Raw genomic sequence first — 21,154 nt, forward strand, 5'->3', positions numbered from 1 at the left:
ATTTGCAATGAAAAACACCCAAAAACCGTATCAAACGATGTTGATTTGGGACTGTTTTAGACCCACCAAAATCCGGTGGGGTTAAATATCAAAGTTATCACTCAACTGAAGGTCATATATCAGTTTAATCATCAAAGTTAACGGGGTATCATTTGAATCACTAAAGTCATAATAAATATCATACACATACCTCAAAATATGTGCTCGAGAATTAAAATTTATTTTATGGAGTTCTATATATTTTTCTTGAATCCTATTACAACCAAATGAAAATGTATGAATTCTAGTATTTTCTATAATATAATAAGACTTTTTAAAGTTTATCTACTATTTATTTTTAATTTTGTAGTCATTTGCTTTATTTAAATAAAAATAATTAGTAGATAAATTTTTAAAAACCTTAAAAAATCATCTAAAATACTATGAATTCATAACTTTTCATTTGGTTGTAATAATATTTAAAAAAAAATGTTTAGAACTCCATAAAATAAATTTTAATTCTCGAGCACATATTTTGAGGTATGTGTTTGATATTTATTATTACTTTAGTGATCCAAATGATACCCCGTTAAGTTTGATGATTAAACTGATATATGACTTTCAGCTGAGTGACCATTTTGATATTTAACCCAAATCCGGTGAAGTCGCCGGATTCTGGAAATAATCTGGTCATGTTCTTCATGACCCGGATTGTGACCCGGTTGCCCGTTTGTTTAACCCGGTTTTAATCTGAATTGTCAGATGTTTGAATTCTGACAAGTGTTTCTGGAATTTTGTTTTTATTTTTATTTTAATTTATTTTAAAAATCAGGTTTATTTATTTTATAAATTGATTAATTAATTATTTAATTAATTGATTTATATTATAAATAATTCTGAAATATTTTCCAAAAATCAGATTTAATTATTTTCTTAATTATTTTTTATTTTTTATTTAATAATTATTAATTCTTTAAAAATGATTAATTATTTTGATAAATAATCAAATAATTTTCAATAAATTCATTTTAGTTCCAAAAATTATAGAAAAATCATTTTTAGTTCTGATTTTTCCTAAATAATTATTTAAAAATTATTTTAGGGTTTAAAAATTAGTAATTATTATTTATATTGAATAATAAACTAATTTATCTGTATTTAATTGATTTTAATTAGCCTGTTAGTCCTTTGACCTAGAAAAATGAATTATTTTCATTAAAAATAATATTAAAGCCTAATTTCTTTTAGAAATTATTTGACTTTGTTATTTATTTGATTATCAGTCGAATTGCGTGCCGATACGAGTCTGAAAAAATCTGAAAAATAGAAAACGAGTCAGATAATGATCAGTTGAGCGATCAACGAGTCGATTTTGATTCTAAAAATTATTTTCACTATAAAAATGATTATGTGCTTATGTGTATTATGTGGTTAATCGAGTCTTACTTGTTAATATATAATATACGAGTCAGTCATAAGCGCATGGGTTGACAATAGGAATGATGTGAAGTCGGTTCAAAACGCAATTAAAGTACGAATGACTAAACCAGTCTATTTCTCTAACAGAAGCTAAGCCAGCAAGGCAGGTTGAGCCGGTGATAGACGAAGGTGACATAATTGCACTGAGTCACGCAGAAGGCAAGTTTTCCCCCTATTCTAATTTCAGAATAGTGATATTTCATCATAATCTTATCACGCTTGCACTCGTTTGATTCCCTTGTTCATATTTCATTTCGATTCTTGATTTTTCCTTTTTATTTTCATTTTTCATATTCCAATTGTTACTCACAAATATTGATATATTCTGGTGATTAAAATATATCAAAGCATACTGATTGTTCCGGTTGCTACTCCATGGATTGGATAGTGATACTTTTGGGGATTAAGTTTACTTAATCCTAAGGACCGGGACATAACCGGATCCTTGAGATGGGCCATAGTGCTTGGGTTCCCAACGGGATCTATATAGTGGGATATAGATCTGCACTGTATCCTGGTTGATCAGCAGGGTATAGAAGCGAACTTGTGTCCAGTTTAGTTCGTTTGTACTCGCCAGTAATGGCCTTTTTTCTATTCTCGCGGGGTTATATCTTTGCAGATATACCCAGGTTACCGATTCATTTATACTGCTTTAACACTGTTTATATTTTGCGGACTTATTGAGCAATTTTTGGCTCACCCTTTTTGTTGTTATTCACATTATTATTTTCAGTTAAGAAGGAATATGAAACCCATCAGGACTCGAGTGGTAAAGAAGCGGGTCAAGCCTCAGGATCCTCTCATACCCAAGGTGTTGATCCCAATCCAGGAAGAAAGCTTTGAGTTACCCGAACAGGTGGAGTGTAGATAGTTAGTGTGTGTGTGAATAAATGATGAAATTAGTTTAAAACTGGTTAGACAATGGTTTGTAATAAAGAGAGTTTATAAGATTTTAAATTTGGTTTGTAATAAAGTAGTTATTGGTTCTTGTTTTCATACTTCAACCTAAAAAGATCCTGGTTAGTGTTAAAGGGGTTTAGATTCATTTCTTTATTATTTGTTAATCAGATTGTATAGGTTTGGTGATTAGCTAGTAACCCTCAGACTTATACCCCGGGTCTGGAGGGCGTTATAGGTTTGGCATCAAAGCTGTAGGTTTGGTCCCTGTAAACAAGAACATTAGGGTTAAGATAAGATAGGAAGATCACATAGGATAGGAATAGTCAAATAGAAAGAATAGTGCTAGGACTTAGATAAGATTAGGATAGGAAGGTATTAGTTCTAGGAATGATTTAGTGACCTTTCTTCTTTCTTTGGTATATTATCAGATGGCGTCGTTAGGTTATTCGGCTTTTTCTAAGAGGACAGTTACCGGGCTAGTCATACCGGTTGTGCCACCAGTATCTGAGTTCATGTTTCCTCCTCTTCCACCTCCACCACCATTGCCATATGAGCCAACACCCCCAGTGCAGGGGATTGTTCATGACCCTATAGAGATGTTTATCTATTGGAGTTCTTTGAGCCGATGATCCCACTTCTACTTCTAGTAGAGCATCAGTTTATACCGGGGATTGAGCCAGAGCTTCCACCACCACCAGTGTTACCTCATATACCAGTACATGCCCCAGAGCCAGATATATTTCAGATGATCCCAGTTGAGGGGATGGGTGAGCATGGTGTGGATTTACAGTTGGGGTTACCACAACAGGGTGCAGGGATGCCGAGGGTTCCGTCGCAGGAGTCAGTGGGTCAGGTTGCACAACCACATATGGTACCGTATCATGAGTACAGGGTTATAAGAAAGGACATTGAGTATTGGAGAGCTCTGTGTAGGGAGATTATGCATTTTTTTGATCAGAGAGACCGAGGACCGTTAGCTGCCTTACAACCAGATTATATGATGAGGCAGAGGTTACAGTCTATGTTGATGAGTGCTACCTGGGAGTTGGATGACACATGAGGGGCCGCCTTCTTTTGTGGAGTTTTAACAGGATTTTCCGTTTAGCGCAGACATTGGTTCAAATACTTATAGATGAGCTGAGGTGTATTCCGCCAGGGTTCTGAGATGTTGACTTCAGAGGACAGATGTACATAGATGCGGCCTAGTATGACATAGTGAGTAGTGTGTATGTGTGTAGTAGTAGTTTGACTTGTAGTAGCTAGTTTGACTTGTAGCCGCAGTTATGACCAGCAGAGCGAGACTTTTTGTACCAAGCACTTACACCTGAGGCTGGTGTCATATATAAAATGAACTTTTCAAATTTCTTTTATTGAAATTTCGGTCTTTATAGTTTTACAGCATTTACCTTTACTTTATTGTTTTACAGCTTTTCGTACTTTAAATTTTGTCGGAAAAAAAAAGAACAAACATTTTATTTAACTTTTTACATTTTCTATTTTTATATTAACATAAACTGTTTACATTTCCTGTTTTTATATTAAACAAACTGTTTTTCTTTTTCCGAACTATTATCTAAATTTTGTTAATAACATGATAAGTTGTTTTCTTACTTACTGTCAATTGTTTAATAAACTGTTAAAAAGACATCACTTGTTTTATTATCAGCAAATGGCACCCAAGAGAAAACTAGGACTGAGATTTCCAACAGTAATTCTGAAGAACAAACCAATGATATTATGAACCAAATGTTCCATTTGATGCAACAACAGATGGTAATGATGCAGCAACAGATGCAGCAACAGCAGCAGCAGATTCAACAGCAAATGTTACAACAGCCACCTCGTCCTGAGCCCCAAATACCACCAGCTATACCTATTGTTACTTTCAAACAGTTTCAGTCGGTTAAACCTCCAGAGTATGATGGGTCAACAGATCCTATTAAGGCTACCACTTGGTTGAAAGAAATAGAGAAAACATTTGCGCTAGTGAAGGTAGGTGAAGACCAGAAGACTGACTTTGCTAGTTATTTGTTAAAAGGAGAAGTGAATTATTGGTGCGAATCTAAGAAGGCTTTAGAAGGTGAAGATGTTATGGCATGGGATAGGTTTAAAGAGCTGTTCTTATAGAAATATTTTCCTCGCTATGTGAGAAATCAAATGCAGATTAAGTTTTTGGAATTAAAGCAGGGAAGTATGTCTGTGACAGATTATGAAGCTAAATTTACTGAATTGGCTAGGTTTGTTCCAGAACAAGTTGATACTGAAGAAAATAAGTCCAAAGGTTTCAAGAAGGATTACGACCGTGGATCCGTGGGCAAGTTGCAATTTTTGAATTAATGACGTATACCGCCGTAGTCCAGAAAGCCTTGATTATTGAAGGGGAAAGCGAAAGATCTCAAAAAGAAAGAGGACAGGGAAGTTTCCAAGACCGCTCCATCAGGAAGCCGGGATTTCAAGCCCGGAAAAATTTGAATTTCAAAAGGATATGACAAGGTATCTAGAAAACAGGTAATCATTTTCAAGCCCTTAGCCAGCAGGGAATTGTCAGAGTCTCAGTGTCATACTGCAGAACTTGTGGACGGAAACATACTGGCGTCTGTATCAAAGCGGATGTGACGTGTTTCAAATGTAAGCAGAAAGGGCACTATTGTAATGAATGTCCAACAAGAAAAACAACAGAAATTACTTGCTATAAGTGTGGAAAGAAAGGGCATATCGTTAGGAATTGCAAAGGACCAGCAATGATAGCTAGTATTCTGAAAGTGTTGGCATTACCTCCTCCACCGCCGCCTAATCAACCCAGAGCAAGAAATTTCAATATGACAAAGAAAGAAGCAGTGTAGAGTCCTAGTGTAATTGCAGGTACGCTTTTGGTGAATTCCGTAGATTCAAAAGTATTAATTGATTCTGGAGCTACTCGTTCATTTATTTCTGAAGAATTCTTTGATAAGTTACATTGCGAAATTGAATGGTTGGGCGAGACGTTAATTATAAAATTAGCGAATGACGACCAAGTTCCAGTAGATCGAGTGTGTCCTGCGTGTGATATCGAAATAGTCATACATCATTTCTCCATAGACTTGATTTATTTTAAGTTAAGAGAGTTTGACGTCATTTTGGGAATGGATTGGTTAGCTTGTCATAATGCTCAGATCAATTGTGCGAACAAGATAGTAAAATTGCGAACTGCGGAAAATGCAACGGTAATATTTAAAGGCGAAAAACAGCGAAAGAAATTTCTGACAGTAATGCAGACCAAACGATTGCTTCGACAGGGATGTGAGATGTACATAGCTTACGTGTTAGATACTGAGAAGGGAAGTCCCAAAATAGAAGACATTCCAGTTGTATGTGAATTTCCTGACGTCTTTCCAGACGAGCTTCCAAGGTTACCACCAGATCGAGAAATTGAATTTATGATTGATCTAGCGCCATGTACAGAACCAGTTTCGAAAGCTCCGTATCGAATGACACCGGTTGAGATGAAAGAATTGTCAACGCAATTGCAAGATCTTCTAGACCGATGCATCATAAGACCTAGTGTATCTTCGTGGGGCGCACCAGTATTGTTCGTAAAGAAGAAAGATGGCAGCATGCGATTATGCATTGACTATTGGGAATTGAATAAGCTCACTATCAAAAATAAGTATCCTCAACCGAGAATCGACAACTTGTTCGATCAGCTAAAAGGAGCTGCATGGTTTTCGAAGATAGATTTGCGATCGGGCTATCATCAATTGAAGATTAAAGCTGAAGATATTCCCAAGACTGCATTCCGTACTAGATATGGACATTATGAGTTTCTTGTAATGGCATTTGGTTTGACCAACGCGCCAGCAACATTCATAGATCTGATGAACAGGTTATTCAAAAGGTACTTGGATAAATTCGTGATTGTATTTATCGACGACATCTTGATTTACTTTAAGACGGAAGAAGAGCATGCTAAGCACTTAAGGATAGCTTTGGAAATTCTGAGAAAAGAGCAACTGTACGCGAAATTCTCGAATGTGAATTTTGGTTGAAGGAAGTACAATTTCTAGGGCACATTATCAATAGAGAAGACATTTAAGTCAATCTAGCGAAGATTGAAGCTGTGTTGAATTGGGAAAGGCCGAAGACACCAACAGATGTTCGAAGTTTCTTGGGATTGGCAGGATACTATAGAAGATTTGACAAAGATTTTGTGAAAATAGCAACGCCACTAACCAAGTTAACTAGAAAAAGTGAAAAGTTCGTATGGGATGAAAAATGTGAAGGAAGTTTCCAAGAGCTGAAGAATCGGTTAGTAACCGCACTGGTACTCGTATTGCCAGACGAGCATGGAAATTTTGTCATTTACAGTGATGCTTCATACCGTGGATTAGGATGTGTACTAATACAACACGGTAATGTCATTGCATATGCTTCGAGACAGCTAAAACCTCCTGAACAGAAGTATCCTACGCAAGATCTAGAGTTAGCAGCGATCGTATTTGCATTGAAACTTTGGAGACACTATCTCTACGGTGAGAAATGCGAAATTTACACGGATCATAAAAGTCTGAAGTAAATCTTTACGCAGAAGGAACTGAACATGAGACAACGCCGATGGCTGAAGTTGATTAAAGATTACGATGTTATGATCAGTTATCATCCAGGAAAAGCGAATTTTGTGGCGGATGCACTGAGCCGGAAAGAGAGATTGAATCTGTTAACTTCATGTGAAGATTTAGCCAAGGAATTTGACAAGTTGGAAATTGAAATTCATGTTCCCAATGAATCTACTGAAGATATCTATGCTATGACTTTTCAACAGAAATTACTAGAGAAGATTCGCCGCTGTCAAGAAGAAGTGATGAGTCAAGATGACGACTTAACGAGAGAAGAAATTACAACCCAGAAGGATAACGAAGGAATCCTACGCTTTGCATCAATAATCTGGATCCCCAATGTGGCAGAACTGAAAGAAAAAAATATTGCGAGATGCGCACAGTTCGAAGTATTCCATTCATCCAAGAAACAAAAATGTACCGCGATTTGAAGGAAAACTTTTGGTGGCCAAATATGAAAAAGGAGATAGCCGAATGGGTAAGTAAATGCTACACATGCCAGTGAGTTAAAGCGGGAACATCAACGTCCGAGTGGATTACTGTAACCATTGGATATTCCAGAATGGAAATGGGAACATCTAGCGATGGATTTTATGGTAGGACTTCCAAGGACTAAAGCAAATCATGATGCGATATGGGTAATCATTGATATACTAACAAAATCGGCACATTTTCTACCAATTAATGAAAGATTTTCGCTTGACAAGCTAGTGCAATTGTATCTCAAGGAAATTGTGATGCGACATGGAGTTCCAATATCTATCATGTCTGATCGAGATCCCCGATTCAATTCAAGATTTTGGAGATAATTTCAAGAATGCCTTGGAACTTAATTTAACATGAGTACCGCTAATCATCCGCAAACCGATGGGCAAAGTGAAAGGACTATCCAAACAATCGAAGACATGCTACGAGTTTGTGCGATTGATTTCAAAGGTAGTTGGGATGAGCATCTACCTTTGGTAGAATTTTCTTACAACAACAGCTATCACACAAGCATTGGAATGCCACCGTACGAAGCGTTATATGGAAGAAAATGCAGATCCCCAGTATATTGGGATGAAGTTGGAGAACACAAGATTTTGGGTCCAGAATTAATCCAACAGACTAAAGAAAAGATAGAACTTATTCGAAAGCGATTGGATGCAACACAAAATAGACAACGAAAATATGCAGATCAAGCAAGGAAGGATATGGACTACCAGGAAGGAGAGCCCGTGTTACTCAATATATCGCCATGGAAAGGATTAACCAGATTTGGCAACAAGGGTAAATTGAAGCCACGATACGTCGGACCATTTGAAATTTTGAAGAAAGTAGGAAAAGTTGCGTACGAATTAGCTTTACCGACTCATATGCAACATATTCACAATGTGTTTCATGTGTTGATGCTTAAGCGATATAATCCTGATTCTAGGCATGTAATAGAGTATGAATCGGTAGATATCCAACCTGATTTGTCTTTTATAGAATAGCCGATAAGAATTTTAGATCGGCAAGAGAAAGTGTTGAGAAATAAGTCTGTGTCTTTAATGCGAGTATTGTGGAAAAACCCTATGGTTGAAGAATCAACCTGGGAACATGAGAGTGAAATGTTAGAGAAATATCCTCATTTGTTTTCATGGTAAGATTCTGAGGACAGAATCCTATTAAGGGGGGAATGATGTAACGTCTGGGAAATTTACTTCTGTATTATATCATATTTATAATTAATTATGTGTGTTAATGTGTCATTTATGTGGAATTAACTGTCAAACCCTGATTGCTATGTGTTATGTGCATTCTGTGTCATCCTGGTATTTTTATGATATTTTTCAAATATTTTATTTTTCATTTACAGCTTGCATTTCAAAAGTTTTACGACCCGAATCATGATTTTAAAGCAGATATTTCAAATAAAACAATGAGCCTTATTTTTCATCAAACGACTTTTACCATCACATTATTCTGAACATCTAGGCATTTTATAAATTTTCTTGTTTTGCGAAAAATGACTTTTCCGGGCCCCATTGGGTGTTAAAAATTCCACAAAAATCACATTTTTATTTTTACAAAATTTTAGGACTTTCATTTATACCATTTCTTTGTATTTTTGCATTATTCACAATTTTTGGAAAATTTTGGCATATATATTGTATATATAAAATATTTATAAATTAAATTTTAATACTCAAAAATTATAAAATTAGGGGCCTATTAATTTTAAAAAGTGTATAATTAGGGCTTAAAATTTTTTTAGGAGTATTAATTTCACTACTATAAATAGCCTAATTTTTATTTAATTATTATTAATTAAGTAATTAAAAATCAAAAATTACAAAATTCTCTGCAAATCGGGTCGGGAAGAACAGGGTCGAGTCGAGAATTAAACCGGTAATTTCGAGCAGATTACACATCAAATCAAGGGATTCCAGTACCCAAATCGAAGGTTTTGATCTGTTCTTTCTGTTTCTAGCATCAATTTCATGATTTAATGCATCATTTTTAATTTTCAATTTCTAGGGTTTCTGTTCGAATTATGACTTTATGATTCTAGGGTTATTATGATATTTTGATGATTGATATAGCTTTGTTAGATGATTTACAGTCGATTCATGGTGTTTAATTGAATGAACGATGTCTGGATAGTAATATTCGATTACTAGGGTTTATGTTCAATTTTCAAAACCTAGCTTCGTGATTTTGGTGAATATTTGGTTCCTGAATTGTTAGGGCTTTGATTATACATGTTCTTAGCTTTGTTTTGCACTATAAATCATCGAGTTTCATGTACAGATGAGGGATTTCTTATGTTGGCTGGAGTTCATGTCCTTTTTGGCCGGAGAAGTTGTTGTAGGGATGATTTTGATGAACGGATTGTTGGACTTAGTTGTTGATGTGATTTACAATGAAAAGCACCCAAAAACCGTACCAAATGGTGTTGATTTGGGACTGTTTTAGACTCACCGGAATCCGGTGAAGTCGCCGGATTCTGGAAAGAATCCGGTCATGTTCTTCATGACCCGGATTGTGACCCGGTTGACCCGTTTGGTTAACCCGGTTTTGATCTGAATTATCAGATGTCTGGATTCTGACAAGTGTTTCTAGAATTTTGTTTTATTTTTATTTTTATTAATTTTAAAAATCAGTTTTATTTATTTTATAAATGGATTAATTAATTATTTAATTAATTAATTTATATTATAAATAATTCTGAAATATTTTCAAAAAATCCAATTTTATTATTTTCTTATTTATTTATTTATTATTTATTTAATAATTATTAATTATTTAAAAATGATTAATTATTTTGATAATTAATCAAATAATATTCAATAAATCATAATACATTCATTTTAATTCCAAAAGTTATAGAAAAATCATTTTTAGTTCTGATTTTTCTTAAACAATTATTTAAAAATTATTTTGGGGTTTAAAAATTAGTAATAATTATTTATATTGAATAATAAACTGATTAATCTGTATTTAATTGATATTAATTAGACGTTAGTCCGATTCGAGCAAAACGAAAGCCCTTAGACTCAGAAAAATGAATTATTTTCATTAAAAATAATATTAAAGCCTAATTTCTTCTAAAATTTAGTTGAATTTGTTATTTTTTTGATTATCAGTCGAATTGTGTGCCGATACGAGTCCGAAAAATTCTGAAAAATAGGAAACGAGTCAGATAATGATCAATTGAACGATCAGCGAGTCCATTTTGATTCTAAAAATTATTTTAATTATAAAAATAATTTTGTGCTTATGTGTATTATGTGGTTAATCGAGTCTTACTTGTTAATATATAATATACGAGTTAGTCATAAGCGCATGGGTAGACAATAGGAACAATGTGAAGTCGGTTCAAGACGTAATTGAAGTACGAAATGACTAAACCAGTCTATTTCTCTAACAGAAGCTAAGCCAACAAGGCAGGTTGAGTCGGTGATAGACGAAGGTGACATAATTATAGTGAGTCACGCAGAAGGCAAGTTTTTCCCCTATTCTAATTTTAGAATAGTGATATTTTATCAGATTCTTATCACGCTTGCACTCTTTTGATTCCCTTGTTCATATTTCATTTCGATTCTTGATTTCTACTTTTTATTTGAATTCATTGTTCATATTCCAATTGTTACTCACAAATATTGATATATTTTGGTGATTAAAATATATCAAAGCATACTGATTGTTCCGGTTGCTACTCCATGGACTGGATAGTGGTACTTTTGGGGATTAAGTTTACTTAATCCTAAGGACCGGGACATAACTGGATCCTTGAGATGGGCCATAGTGCCTGGGTGCCCGACGGGATCTATATAGTGGTATATAGATCTGCACTGTATCCTGGCTGATCATCAGGGTATAGATGCGAACTTGTGTCCAGTTTAGTTCGTTTGTACTCGCCAGTAATGGCCTTCTTTCTATTCTCGTGGGGTTATATCTTTGCAGATATACCCACACTACTAGAAAAATGCCCTTAGACATCGGTTATAAACCGATGTCTTTTTTTTTTCAAACCGCTGTCTTCGCATGTGTAGAGAAAGGTAGGGGTCTTTATCATCGGTTTTTAGCCGATGTTAAAAATTTACATAGACATCGGTTTTCTTAGCAAACAGATGTATAATTAGCCCTTTTTCTACTAACATGTTAAAACTAGATTATGAAAAATAGTATTTAGGAGGTTAAAAAGCACTATAAACATATAACAGGGAAGAATTTTTTAACTAATAGACTTCATATTCTTAAAAAAACTGATGTCTTACTCTTTATTTTACATCGGTTTATTTACTAAACCGACGTTAAACATAACTTATAACATTAGTTTTACTTGAGGAAGCGATATGAAACTTCTTCTTTAACATTGGTTGCGTAAGTTAAACTGATGTACATTATTCTGGAAGACATCAGTTTTCTTTTGATTTACTTTTATATACTTGCAAAAAGAGATGTGTTTTAACATTTTAGACATCATTTTCATTCCTATAATTCGATTTGTTTTGTTGGTTTAGACATCGTTTTTAGTTTAAGCAGGTGATGTGTTTTTAGTTGCTTCACATCAGTTTTATAACAAGCACCGATGTTTGAGTTCTTTTTTAAAATAAATTAGCCCGTGCTTTTGTGCATAAACCCAGACAAAATCAAAAAAATACTAAATCAACATCCAACAAACAACCGGAAATAGATTAAATTAACTTCCGTATCTACAACCAAAATCCAACGACATTCTCCGACAACCAACATCTAACCATTCCGATGTCCAACAATCAACTAACAACCATATATCTACAACCAAACATCACCTGTGTATTAATCACAAAAGTTACTTGTGTATTAATCAGCATGTTTACCATGTACAAATTCCAGTCAGAAGCTAAGCTTTTCAGTATCGCACCAACAAAAGCATCACCTGCACCAGTTGTGTCCACAGCCTTTACTTTCAAACCAGAAACTCTGCCCTTGAATTCCTGAACAAAATGTTTAAAGATAAGTTATATATAATCATGCATGCTAGTAGGCTAATTTAGAAATATATAACTACTATGTAACCGGTAAGAATACCTTTGTATAGTATTTGCAACCCTCAGATCCTTCTGTTACTAATAGAAGATTTAGGTTAGAGTGGTATAAATTTCTTAAAATCACGTTATCATCATAAGGATCATCGCCTCCAATTTAGAAAGAAACTTCGTCCTTGCTTACCTATCATTTCATAAAAGTCTTGTTTAGTGCCAACACAACAATGACCTATTACTGTATAGTAACATAATGTTGCATCATGTCATAACTTCTGTAGACAGCTTATTATAATTGCAAGTACAAATGTTCACTCTTTAGAAAGCATAAGCAGTCAACTAAGCGACATTGCTTACAACATGAACATGATTTTATTTTATCAACTACTGCAATAAAGATACCACTTGTGCATAGATTTTCTATACATTTTCTGCTATATGCTTGCCTAATGACAATTGATATTCAAATAAATGCAAGAAAATTTTAAACTATTTCTAACAATTAAATGGGGTACAGAAAGTCATGGTAGTCGAATACTGATATTTTTTCCATAATATAAAATATAAAACAAGGAAAAGTAGCAAGCATCTCCACCTACAACTTCTAGTCTACTCGTGCCGAGATGGCAATGGTACTCACAAAAATACAATAAAATTGTAAACTATTTCTAACACTTTAATGGGGTACAGAAAGTTATGTTGGTGGGAAAATGACATAGTTTGCCATGATATAACAAATTTAAAACAAGGAAATGTAGCAAGAATCCCCACCACTATCCCCCCAACTCACCAAAAAACATTAGCAAGAAATAAAAGAGATAAGTTGATCCAAGATGCTGAACCATCTTTTTTTAAATTTTTTACAAGACTGTAGACTATGATAGTAAAAGGAATACATCTATTTAGCAAAAAAATAATAAAAAAGCACCTTATATGCCCATCCAGCATCCGGGTGTGCAACTTATAGCTTTAGCATCATTGACCTCTTTTGTGGCTTTTTGCAAATTCTGCCGATGCTTTGAAGAAGTAAAGGATAAAAAGCTTTTGGAAGATACAAATTCCATTTCATTTGAGTGGGGTGTGATGCTTGTGCAATTCCATCTCCTGATAAGTCTTTCACACTTTTATCATTGGGAAAAAATAGATCCGGACATGTGCCTCTAAATGAAAGACTATAAGTTGCCCGAGCATTTATCTAATTTTTTATGTCTACAAAATTAATTAAAGGTGAAAAACAATGACAATGACTTGTTTAGATAAAATGCAATTCAAGTGTATCCCACCCATAAGAAATTAAAATAACTAAAAAAAGGAAAACCTTCTCGATTATCCTTAGCAGCACTTCTGCCTCATCCTTCAATACAGACTTGTTGCAATTCATCATTTAATGGCACAACAGAGAGAGGCTCCATGATGCTTTCTGCACCTGAACCACTACACCCACATATCACTCCTTATAAAATGTTTCGCTCAGAGTAAGGATTCATCATAAAATATCAATGATTTTCCCATTTATCCATATTTGACCTTTACTTATGGTGTTCATATCCAGAGCTATTGGATGATTTCCAACTGAAGCGTTGAAAGTAGGAGTATTACATTGGTTAACTAGGAGTATTACTTTTGTGTGATATAAATCTCAAACTATTTGTTATAGTGGCACATCTTTTTTGATATACATGTTGATGTGTTTGCTTCTGTTACATTATTTAAACTAATCCACTAGCCAGCATTGCCTTGACATTCTTGCCATAAGGAAATGAACCCAAGTTATGTTATGTAACGGAATGAACATTTGCTGAATTATACAAGTTATGGCTACTAATCATAATAAGAAGCAGTTTAACAGTAAGAACTACTACTAATGTTGGAAGGAAAGGAGTATAAATTACTAAATCTGGCAAACCCCTCGTCACATACTTAACTACTGTAAAAAACAAACAGATAAATATTATTGCAATCTTGCATATCATGACTCTCGAAGTAAAATATTAACCTGGATTTTGTGAGAGCATTAGGTTCAATAGAGGCTTCTTCCTTATTTCTTGGGCGTTATTTACTTCACAAAGGAAATGTGCGTGTTCCTTTACTCCCTTTATACCAAAAGTCGAGGGTTCAGATCCTGCAGCAATAACAAGCTTGTCGTATGAAACTTTGAAGCGGTAAGGCTTATCTGGGAGTCCAACATCAGCAGTTGTTTCACAAAACACCTGGTTTGGAGAAACAACTAGCCATCAATAAAACATAGAAACAGAAATCTTAAAGTATTAAGATATCGCAGCGTAGCTAGTAGCATATAATTATGAAGTTCCTGTAAAATGTTTTTGGTTAACGAAGTATAGTTATAGCTACTCACTTCATGTTTTTCCATGTCTACATATGTGCATGTTTCCAGATAGAAGTAGGATTTAGGATTCTTGGCCAGCACAGATTGTATTCGAGAAACTGGCTCAGCTACAGATCGGAATTCTAAGGTTCCAACACAAGTTGATGCAAGCAGAGGAGTAAAAACCATGTGGTTCCTTGGAGATATGCAAACAATATCATAAATTTTGGTATCGGTCCCTTTTAGAAATCTACATCCTGCCCATCCAGTTCCAAGGACAACTACTCTAGGCTTTTCACCTGCCTTTGTTGCTTCTAAATTAGGATAGTTTTTGTAATCGTATTCTGAATCAGATTCCTCCACAAAACTCCCTGCTTGAGCAAACTGGTAATGAGGGGTCACACTTATTCCTCTGCTCCCAAAAGTAGTTTGATCAACCTTCTTGATGCTTGTAAGGTATGACAAATTGCGGCCTGGTATAACATTTCCAACAGATTTCCCCGAATAACTACAAGTTGATAATCCCTCATAGGTGGTATCACTGTGACTTGCATAACTTCCAACAGAACCAAACCATCTCAAACCATTCCTTGCGATTCTTGCCAATGCCATATCTTTCTGTTAGCTCGTAGCAAAAGATCTGCAATTTAGTGCTAGTTTAGCTGTTTAGATTTTCTTGAAGTAGAACTAAAAAGGAAAATACTTAATACTTACGTAATTTTAAACGAATGCAAAACGCTTTATTGCAGCACAGTCTAATATAGGAATACAAGTCCATAAGTTTCTCCATTAGAATATGAGCTAAGGACAAGAGGTTAAAATATATAGAGCTACAATCCAAACTAGTCACAACAAACTCAAGCAAGGCAAGACAACGGTTGTTTTTAGGACCAAAGTAAAAAACAAGATAAACTTGGCTATGTTCATCAACTGATGGCAACACCAAGAGCAATATCTTAACTTGATAGAAACATAGAAATAATTATGATAACTCTATTTTTTATTACCAGTTAGGCAAATCATAACTAAAGAAACTAATACATTAACAAAATATCGGGTAGGAGAGGACAATATTTGGTGTGTGCTCCTAGCATTATAAACCAATTATATCAGTGAAATCATACAACTGTTAAGCGCGTCTTGGATTTTGATGAGAATGAGAATCGGGGAATGGGAATGAGTATCAGACTTTTTAATAATTACAGAACAATACCAAGAAACAATAAATTAAAAAAAACTAAATAAATATTCAGGATTAGCAAATGCATAACACACGTACAAAAATATAAAAATATACTCTACATCTTTGGCTTATATGCTTTGTTGGGAGAGAAGTAATCACAATAAAAACCATTGCAAGCATTAATCTATAAATGATAAGCAAAACAAGGTTAAATATTAGAAAAACACTTTAATACGCTACACTAGACATTATTAAATGTAAATCCCGAAAAGGGAGAACATAACACCAACATCACGAAACACTTACAACAGGATCAGGGGCATCATCTTGCTTACACAGTGCCCAGACCCATGGAACTCCAGTGCCCAAACCCAAAGCCATCTCAGCTGCCCATTTCGTATAAGCTTTACCAGGAGCACCAAATTCTTTTTCCTGGGGTCCATATTCATTCTCAATTATATTAACAAAGCTCCAGAGACCGACTCGTAGACAAACTCGATTAAAATCAAAACATAAAATTTGAAAATAAATTCGAAAGAAATATATTTTTCTCACACTAATCGAGAAGTCCAGATTCTTTCAAGGCTCTTCAGCACCAATCGAGCTTGATTTATGAATTAATCGAGTTTAATTCATATAAATAGGTTTGTACAAAATAGGGGTTTTAGGTTAGAGAGAGTGAGTGAGAAAAGAGACAGTGGGAGATGAGAGAGAAGAGAGACGAGAGACAAGACAGTGACAGAGAAAAGAGAAGAGAGAAGAGAGAATGAGAGAGAGAGAGAGGAGAGAATGAGAGAGATGGGGGAATGGTTTTGGTTAGGGGAAACCGAGAATAAAATTTTTGGTTAAGGGGGGAATTTTTTGGTGTATTAACGGGGGAAAGAAAGAAGCGGGCCTTTTTTTTTTTTATAAAAACGATTATAGACATAGGTTGGTTAAGATACTGATGTCTTACAACACCTTTAACATCAGTTTTAAAGCGACCGATGTTAAAACTGCTTTTAACATCAGTGACATTTCTAACCGATGTTAAAGGGGTGATGTCATAGGCACTATTTCTAGTTGTTCCAGGTTACCGATTCATTTATACTGCTTTAACACTGTTTATATTTTGCATACTTGTTGAGCAATTTTTGGCTCACCCTTTTTATTATTATTCACCTTATTGTTTTCAGTTAAGAAGGAATATGAAACCCATCAGGACTCGAGTGGTAAAGAAGCGGGTCAAGTCTCGGGATCCTCTCATACCCAAGGTGTTGATCCCAATCCAGGAAGAAAGCTTTGAGTTACCCGAATAGGTGGAGTGTAGATAGTTAGTGTGTGTGTTTGAATAAAAGATGAAATTAGTTTAAAACTGGTTAGACAATGGTTTGTAATAAAGAGAGTTTGTAAGATTTTGAATTTGGTTTGTAATAAAGTAGTTAGTGGTTCTTGTTTTCATAATTCAACCTAAAAAGATCGTGGTTAGTGTTAAAGAGGTTTAGATTCATTTTTTTTTATTATTTGTTAATCAGATTGTACAGGTTTGGTGATTAGCTAGTAACCCTCAGACTTATACCCCGGGTCTGGTGGGCATTACAAACAACATCAAAATAAAAAAATCATAATTTAATCCAAATTAATTCGAAAATAAATAAAATTACAGAAAAATACCTATTGATTCTCAGTGAAATAAGTTATAGAACTTGATAGTACTCTTCACAAGCTTCATTTTGGTTACTCACACGTCCGAATAGGAGTTCGCTAACGCTTCCATTTGTATGTTTGATTACGAAAAACACCTTGAATTCTAGGGGTTTTCTCTGAAAATTATATAATTTTACTGTTTAATTGTGTTTAACAGTACAAAATAAAATACCAATAAGAGCTATTTATACTTACGGAATATTGGTACCCCGTTGGATCATATCGAATATTGATAGGGAATAAAAATAACCCTAATTACGGAGTTAATATCGCATTAATTAGACCTGATTTGGTCAAAGGGGAATGCCCAATTAATGAGGCCCAAAACCCTAACTATTTATTAAATTCGTAATTAATAAAGGGGATAATTAAACAACCCAATAAATGTGTTCAAATAAGTAACTACTTTTACAAGAAGTAGCCTCCAAGTGACCCAAATTCAGAAGGAAACTAATTCCTGCTTTCTAGGACTCCAAAGTCCAATCTGAGGTGGAGACTTACCCATCAAGTCTCCCAATTCTACCCTAATTCTCAGACTCTCAATTTCTATATAAAGGGTCTTACCCCTTCAGCTTCAGCAGAACATTTTGGACAAGAGCTCCATATGTCACCACTATTAAACCACGGTTTGGAAGATAACTTTAAGCATCATAAAATCACGAAGGCATCCTACAAGCCACGAGGCCATTACCTGGAACGACATTTTAGACTTAGTCCTTGAAGGATATGAAAGTCACTATGTCCTTGGTGAGCTCTCGCTGCCATAGCCATGAGGGCATGCATCACCAAGAACTACGTTTTGGCTTGATCCTTGGCGTACGCTAAAGTACGTAGGCATCTTGTGAGGGCATATTCAAGCCACGAAACACAAGTGTAGCCATTAAAACTCAAAACTTATCAAACCCTAATATTAAATACCCGCATTAAATAAATACATGTTTTTTATCCATAACATTTGGCGCCGTTTATGGGAAGAAGACGACAACCATGAAAGCACGAAGAAGCACCGAGAAACCACCTGCTAAAATACGCAATGTCGCATCCATTGTTGAGATTTCACCACAGTCAAACCTCAATATCCGAGGAACTAATCTCTTAGGGATGGAGATCCCTATTACCTAACTACTGATCCAAAGAATGGTCTCCAACTCTAGGGGATGAAGAATCAAGGGAAGAGTCCCAAACTATAGATGGTACTCTCACTAATAAGCACCTGAATTTCAGATGTTAATAATTGTGCTTGCCTCAAGGGTGAATGATCACCCACCTTACGGGATGTAAAATTTTTAGGAAGAACGCAAGACCGAGTACATGAGGAGTACGAACATCAGTATTTGTAAGGGCTAAACCTTATTGAAGGAAGAAGTTACGATTTCTACGATCCCCATATCGAGGATAGTGATCGTTCATATGAAGAGGAGATCACCCCAAGAAGGGTGCAGCCGATTGAGGAACCTGTTGTCAAAGGGTGTTTTTATCCCCGAAGACGTGAAAGGATGAATTCCCAAATCATAAAGAAGAGGATCCATGCTCATAAAGCACACATCCGAAAACCCCAAAAAGATCTGAAATCATGAAGCAATCGAGATCTACCAGCCACAACTCAAGTTGTCGCTTCCATCATTGGAGTACCACAACTCTCAATCACAAAATCAAGAATTCGGTCCCATAATTATGGGATTTCTTTTTACCCGAACCCTGATTCAAAGGACCGATACCCAATCTCAAGGAGTAAAAAACCATGGGATGAATCCCCAATCGTATTTCAAATGTTAACAATTATGTTTTCTTCTAGGAGGAAGCTAACCCACCTGATTAAAGTAAACTTCGGCGTCGACCGCATAAGGAGTATAATTCCGGTATTTGCAAGGGCTGAGCCCCATTCGTAAATGAGTCAGAGATTTCTTTTGTCCCAATATCTAAGACAATGATCGTTAATCTGGTTAGAAGACCAAGCTAAGAAAGAGACGACCAATCAAAGAGCCCGTTGTCGGCATATTTTCTCAGTCTCGAGGGCACGAAAGGGTGATTCCTCAAATCATTGCAAAAAAGAATTCGAGGTCATGAGGAGCACATCAACAAGATTTAACAAGTTTAGAGGTGCGTTATGCAAAATCCTGATCTTAATCCGAAGGGACGATTTAAGATCCCCAAGTTCAGAAGATAGAATCCTTAAGTTTAAGGGTTGAATCCCCAATTTCAGATGGTAGTTGAGACCTTAGCTCTACCAATGTTCTCCTTTCCCAAACCATGGATGATCCAAGATATGGATTTAAAGATTATGACCAAGAAAGCAGAATTTAACATCAACCTTGCAAAGGCTGTACACCCCTTATGTTCAAGGATTGAAACCCATCAATGACCGAATTTGTGATTATTCCAGTCCCTGTACAGAGGATGATGAAATCTGAAGTGATAAGGATGCCACTCCAAGAAGGTGACGTACATGAAGTGACCGACCAAAGAAAGATGTCCCAAGCCTCGAGGGCCTCAAGGACTGAAAGCTTAGGATGATGAAGATCGGATTTTTGTCTCATCAAACTCGTGATTTAATGGAGGAAAAGAAACCTAAAAAGGGAACAACAAACTCGACTACTTGCAAAATTTGGAAAGCCTGGACCCCGAGGGTCGATTACCCGATATAGTTGGTTCGGACGGTCTTCCATAAAAGAAGACGGAAGTTCCAAGGATCATTCCCAAAGATTTGATGCCCTTTGAAGGTCTGAATTATCCCACGTATCTCTCCACGAGAGAAACTACAAATATTTATATTTCAAAGAAGCTAAAGGTACCCCAATCTGGGCATATGATGGATCCAGTAATCCAGATAACCACGTAAGAAAGTTTTCAAACTCTCTAGTACAACAGACGATGAACGATTTTATAAAGTGCATGACGTTTTCCCAAACCCCTGGGGGCCTGACTCGATAATGGTGCAAAACTGTATGAGCTATTTTGCATCCCCCAAGAACATGAAATGAGGATAAAAAGAATCCTTGTTTGACCTAGACTGATTCAAAGAAAACCCATGATCAACATATACTTAAGTAATAGGATGTCAGTGATAGTCCAACAAGGAGCCTGGGATGATAACCTTAAGTTATCATTGGCCCAAACCAATACGAAAAACAGACATAGGTTGCAACAGCGGGGAGGTGAAAATTAATAACATGAAAAAGGATTTTAGCAAGTAGCTTTGATGCCATTGAAGGGTTTTTAGCACATAAACGAATTAAAAACATTTCGCAAGTAGCTCTGATGCCATTGAAAGGTTTTTAAGCACATAAATGCAGCGAAAACGTAAATTTAAATCTTAAAAAAAATCGAAACCCTCCGCAGGATCCATGCGAAAAATAATATTTAATTCGTAGTTCAGTATGTTTACCTTAAGAAGCTTTACGTTAATGGAAAGATGGAGGTCTTTAATGGCGATCCAAAAACGATGAACGGATATCCTTAGCAGCTGCTCCTCAAGTGTGAAGCACTCCACCGGTATCCACCAAGAAAACAATGT

The 21,154-nt window shown here is 35.4% G+C and overlaps 1 protein-coding gene across 1 annotated transcript; it reads right to left on the reverse strand.

Annotated features, from left to right (window-relative positions):
• Window positions 1–14,436: 14,436 nt before the first annotated feature.
• Window positions 14,437–16,426, reverse strand: LOC141714160 (internal alternative NAD(P)H-ubiquinone oxidoreductase A1, mitochondrial-like). The gene is made up of 3 exons (XM_074517694.1): window positions 16,261–16,426; window positions 14,802–15,411; window positions 14,437–14,655 (listed from the first exon to the last, which is right to left on the reverse strand). The coding sequence occupies exons 2-3, from the start codon at window positions 15,381–15,383 to the stop codon at window positions 14,437–14,439; spliced, it is 801 nt and encodes a 266-aa protein (XP_074373795.1). The 5' UTR covers window positions 15,384–15,411; window positions 16,261–16,426.
• Window positions 16,427–21,154: the final 4,728 nt, after the last annotated feature.

The sequence above is a fragment of the Apium graveolens genome, chromosome 3 (genome assembly GCF_009905375.1).
Source record: "Apium graveolens cultivar Ventura chromosome 3, ASM990537v1, whole genome shotgun sequence".
Classification (NCBI taxonomy): domain Eukaryota; kingdom Viridiplantae; phylum Streptophyta; class Magnoliopsida; order Apiales; family Apiaceae; genus Apium; species Apium graveolens.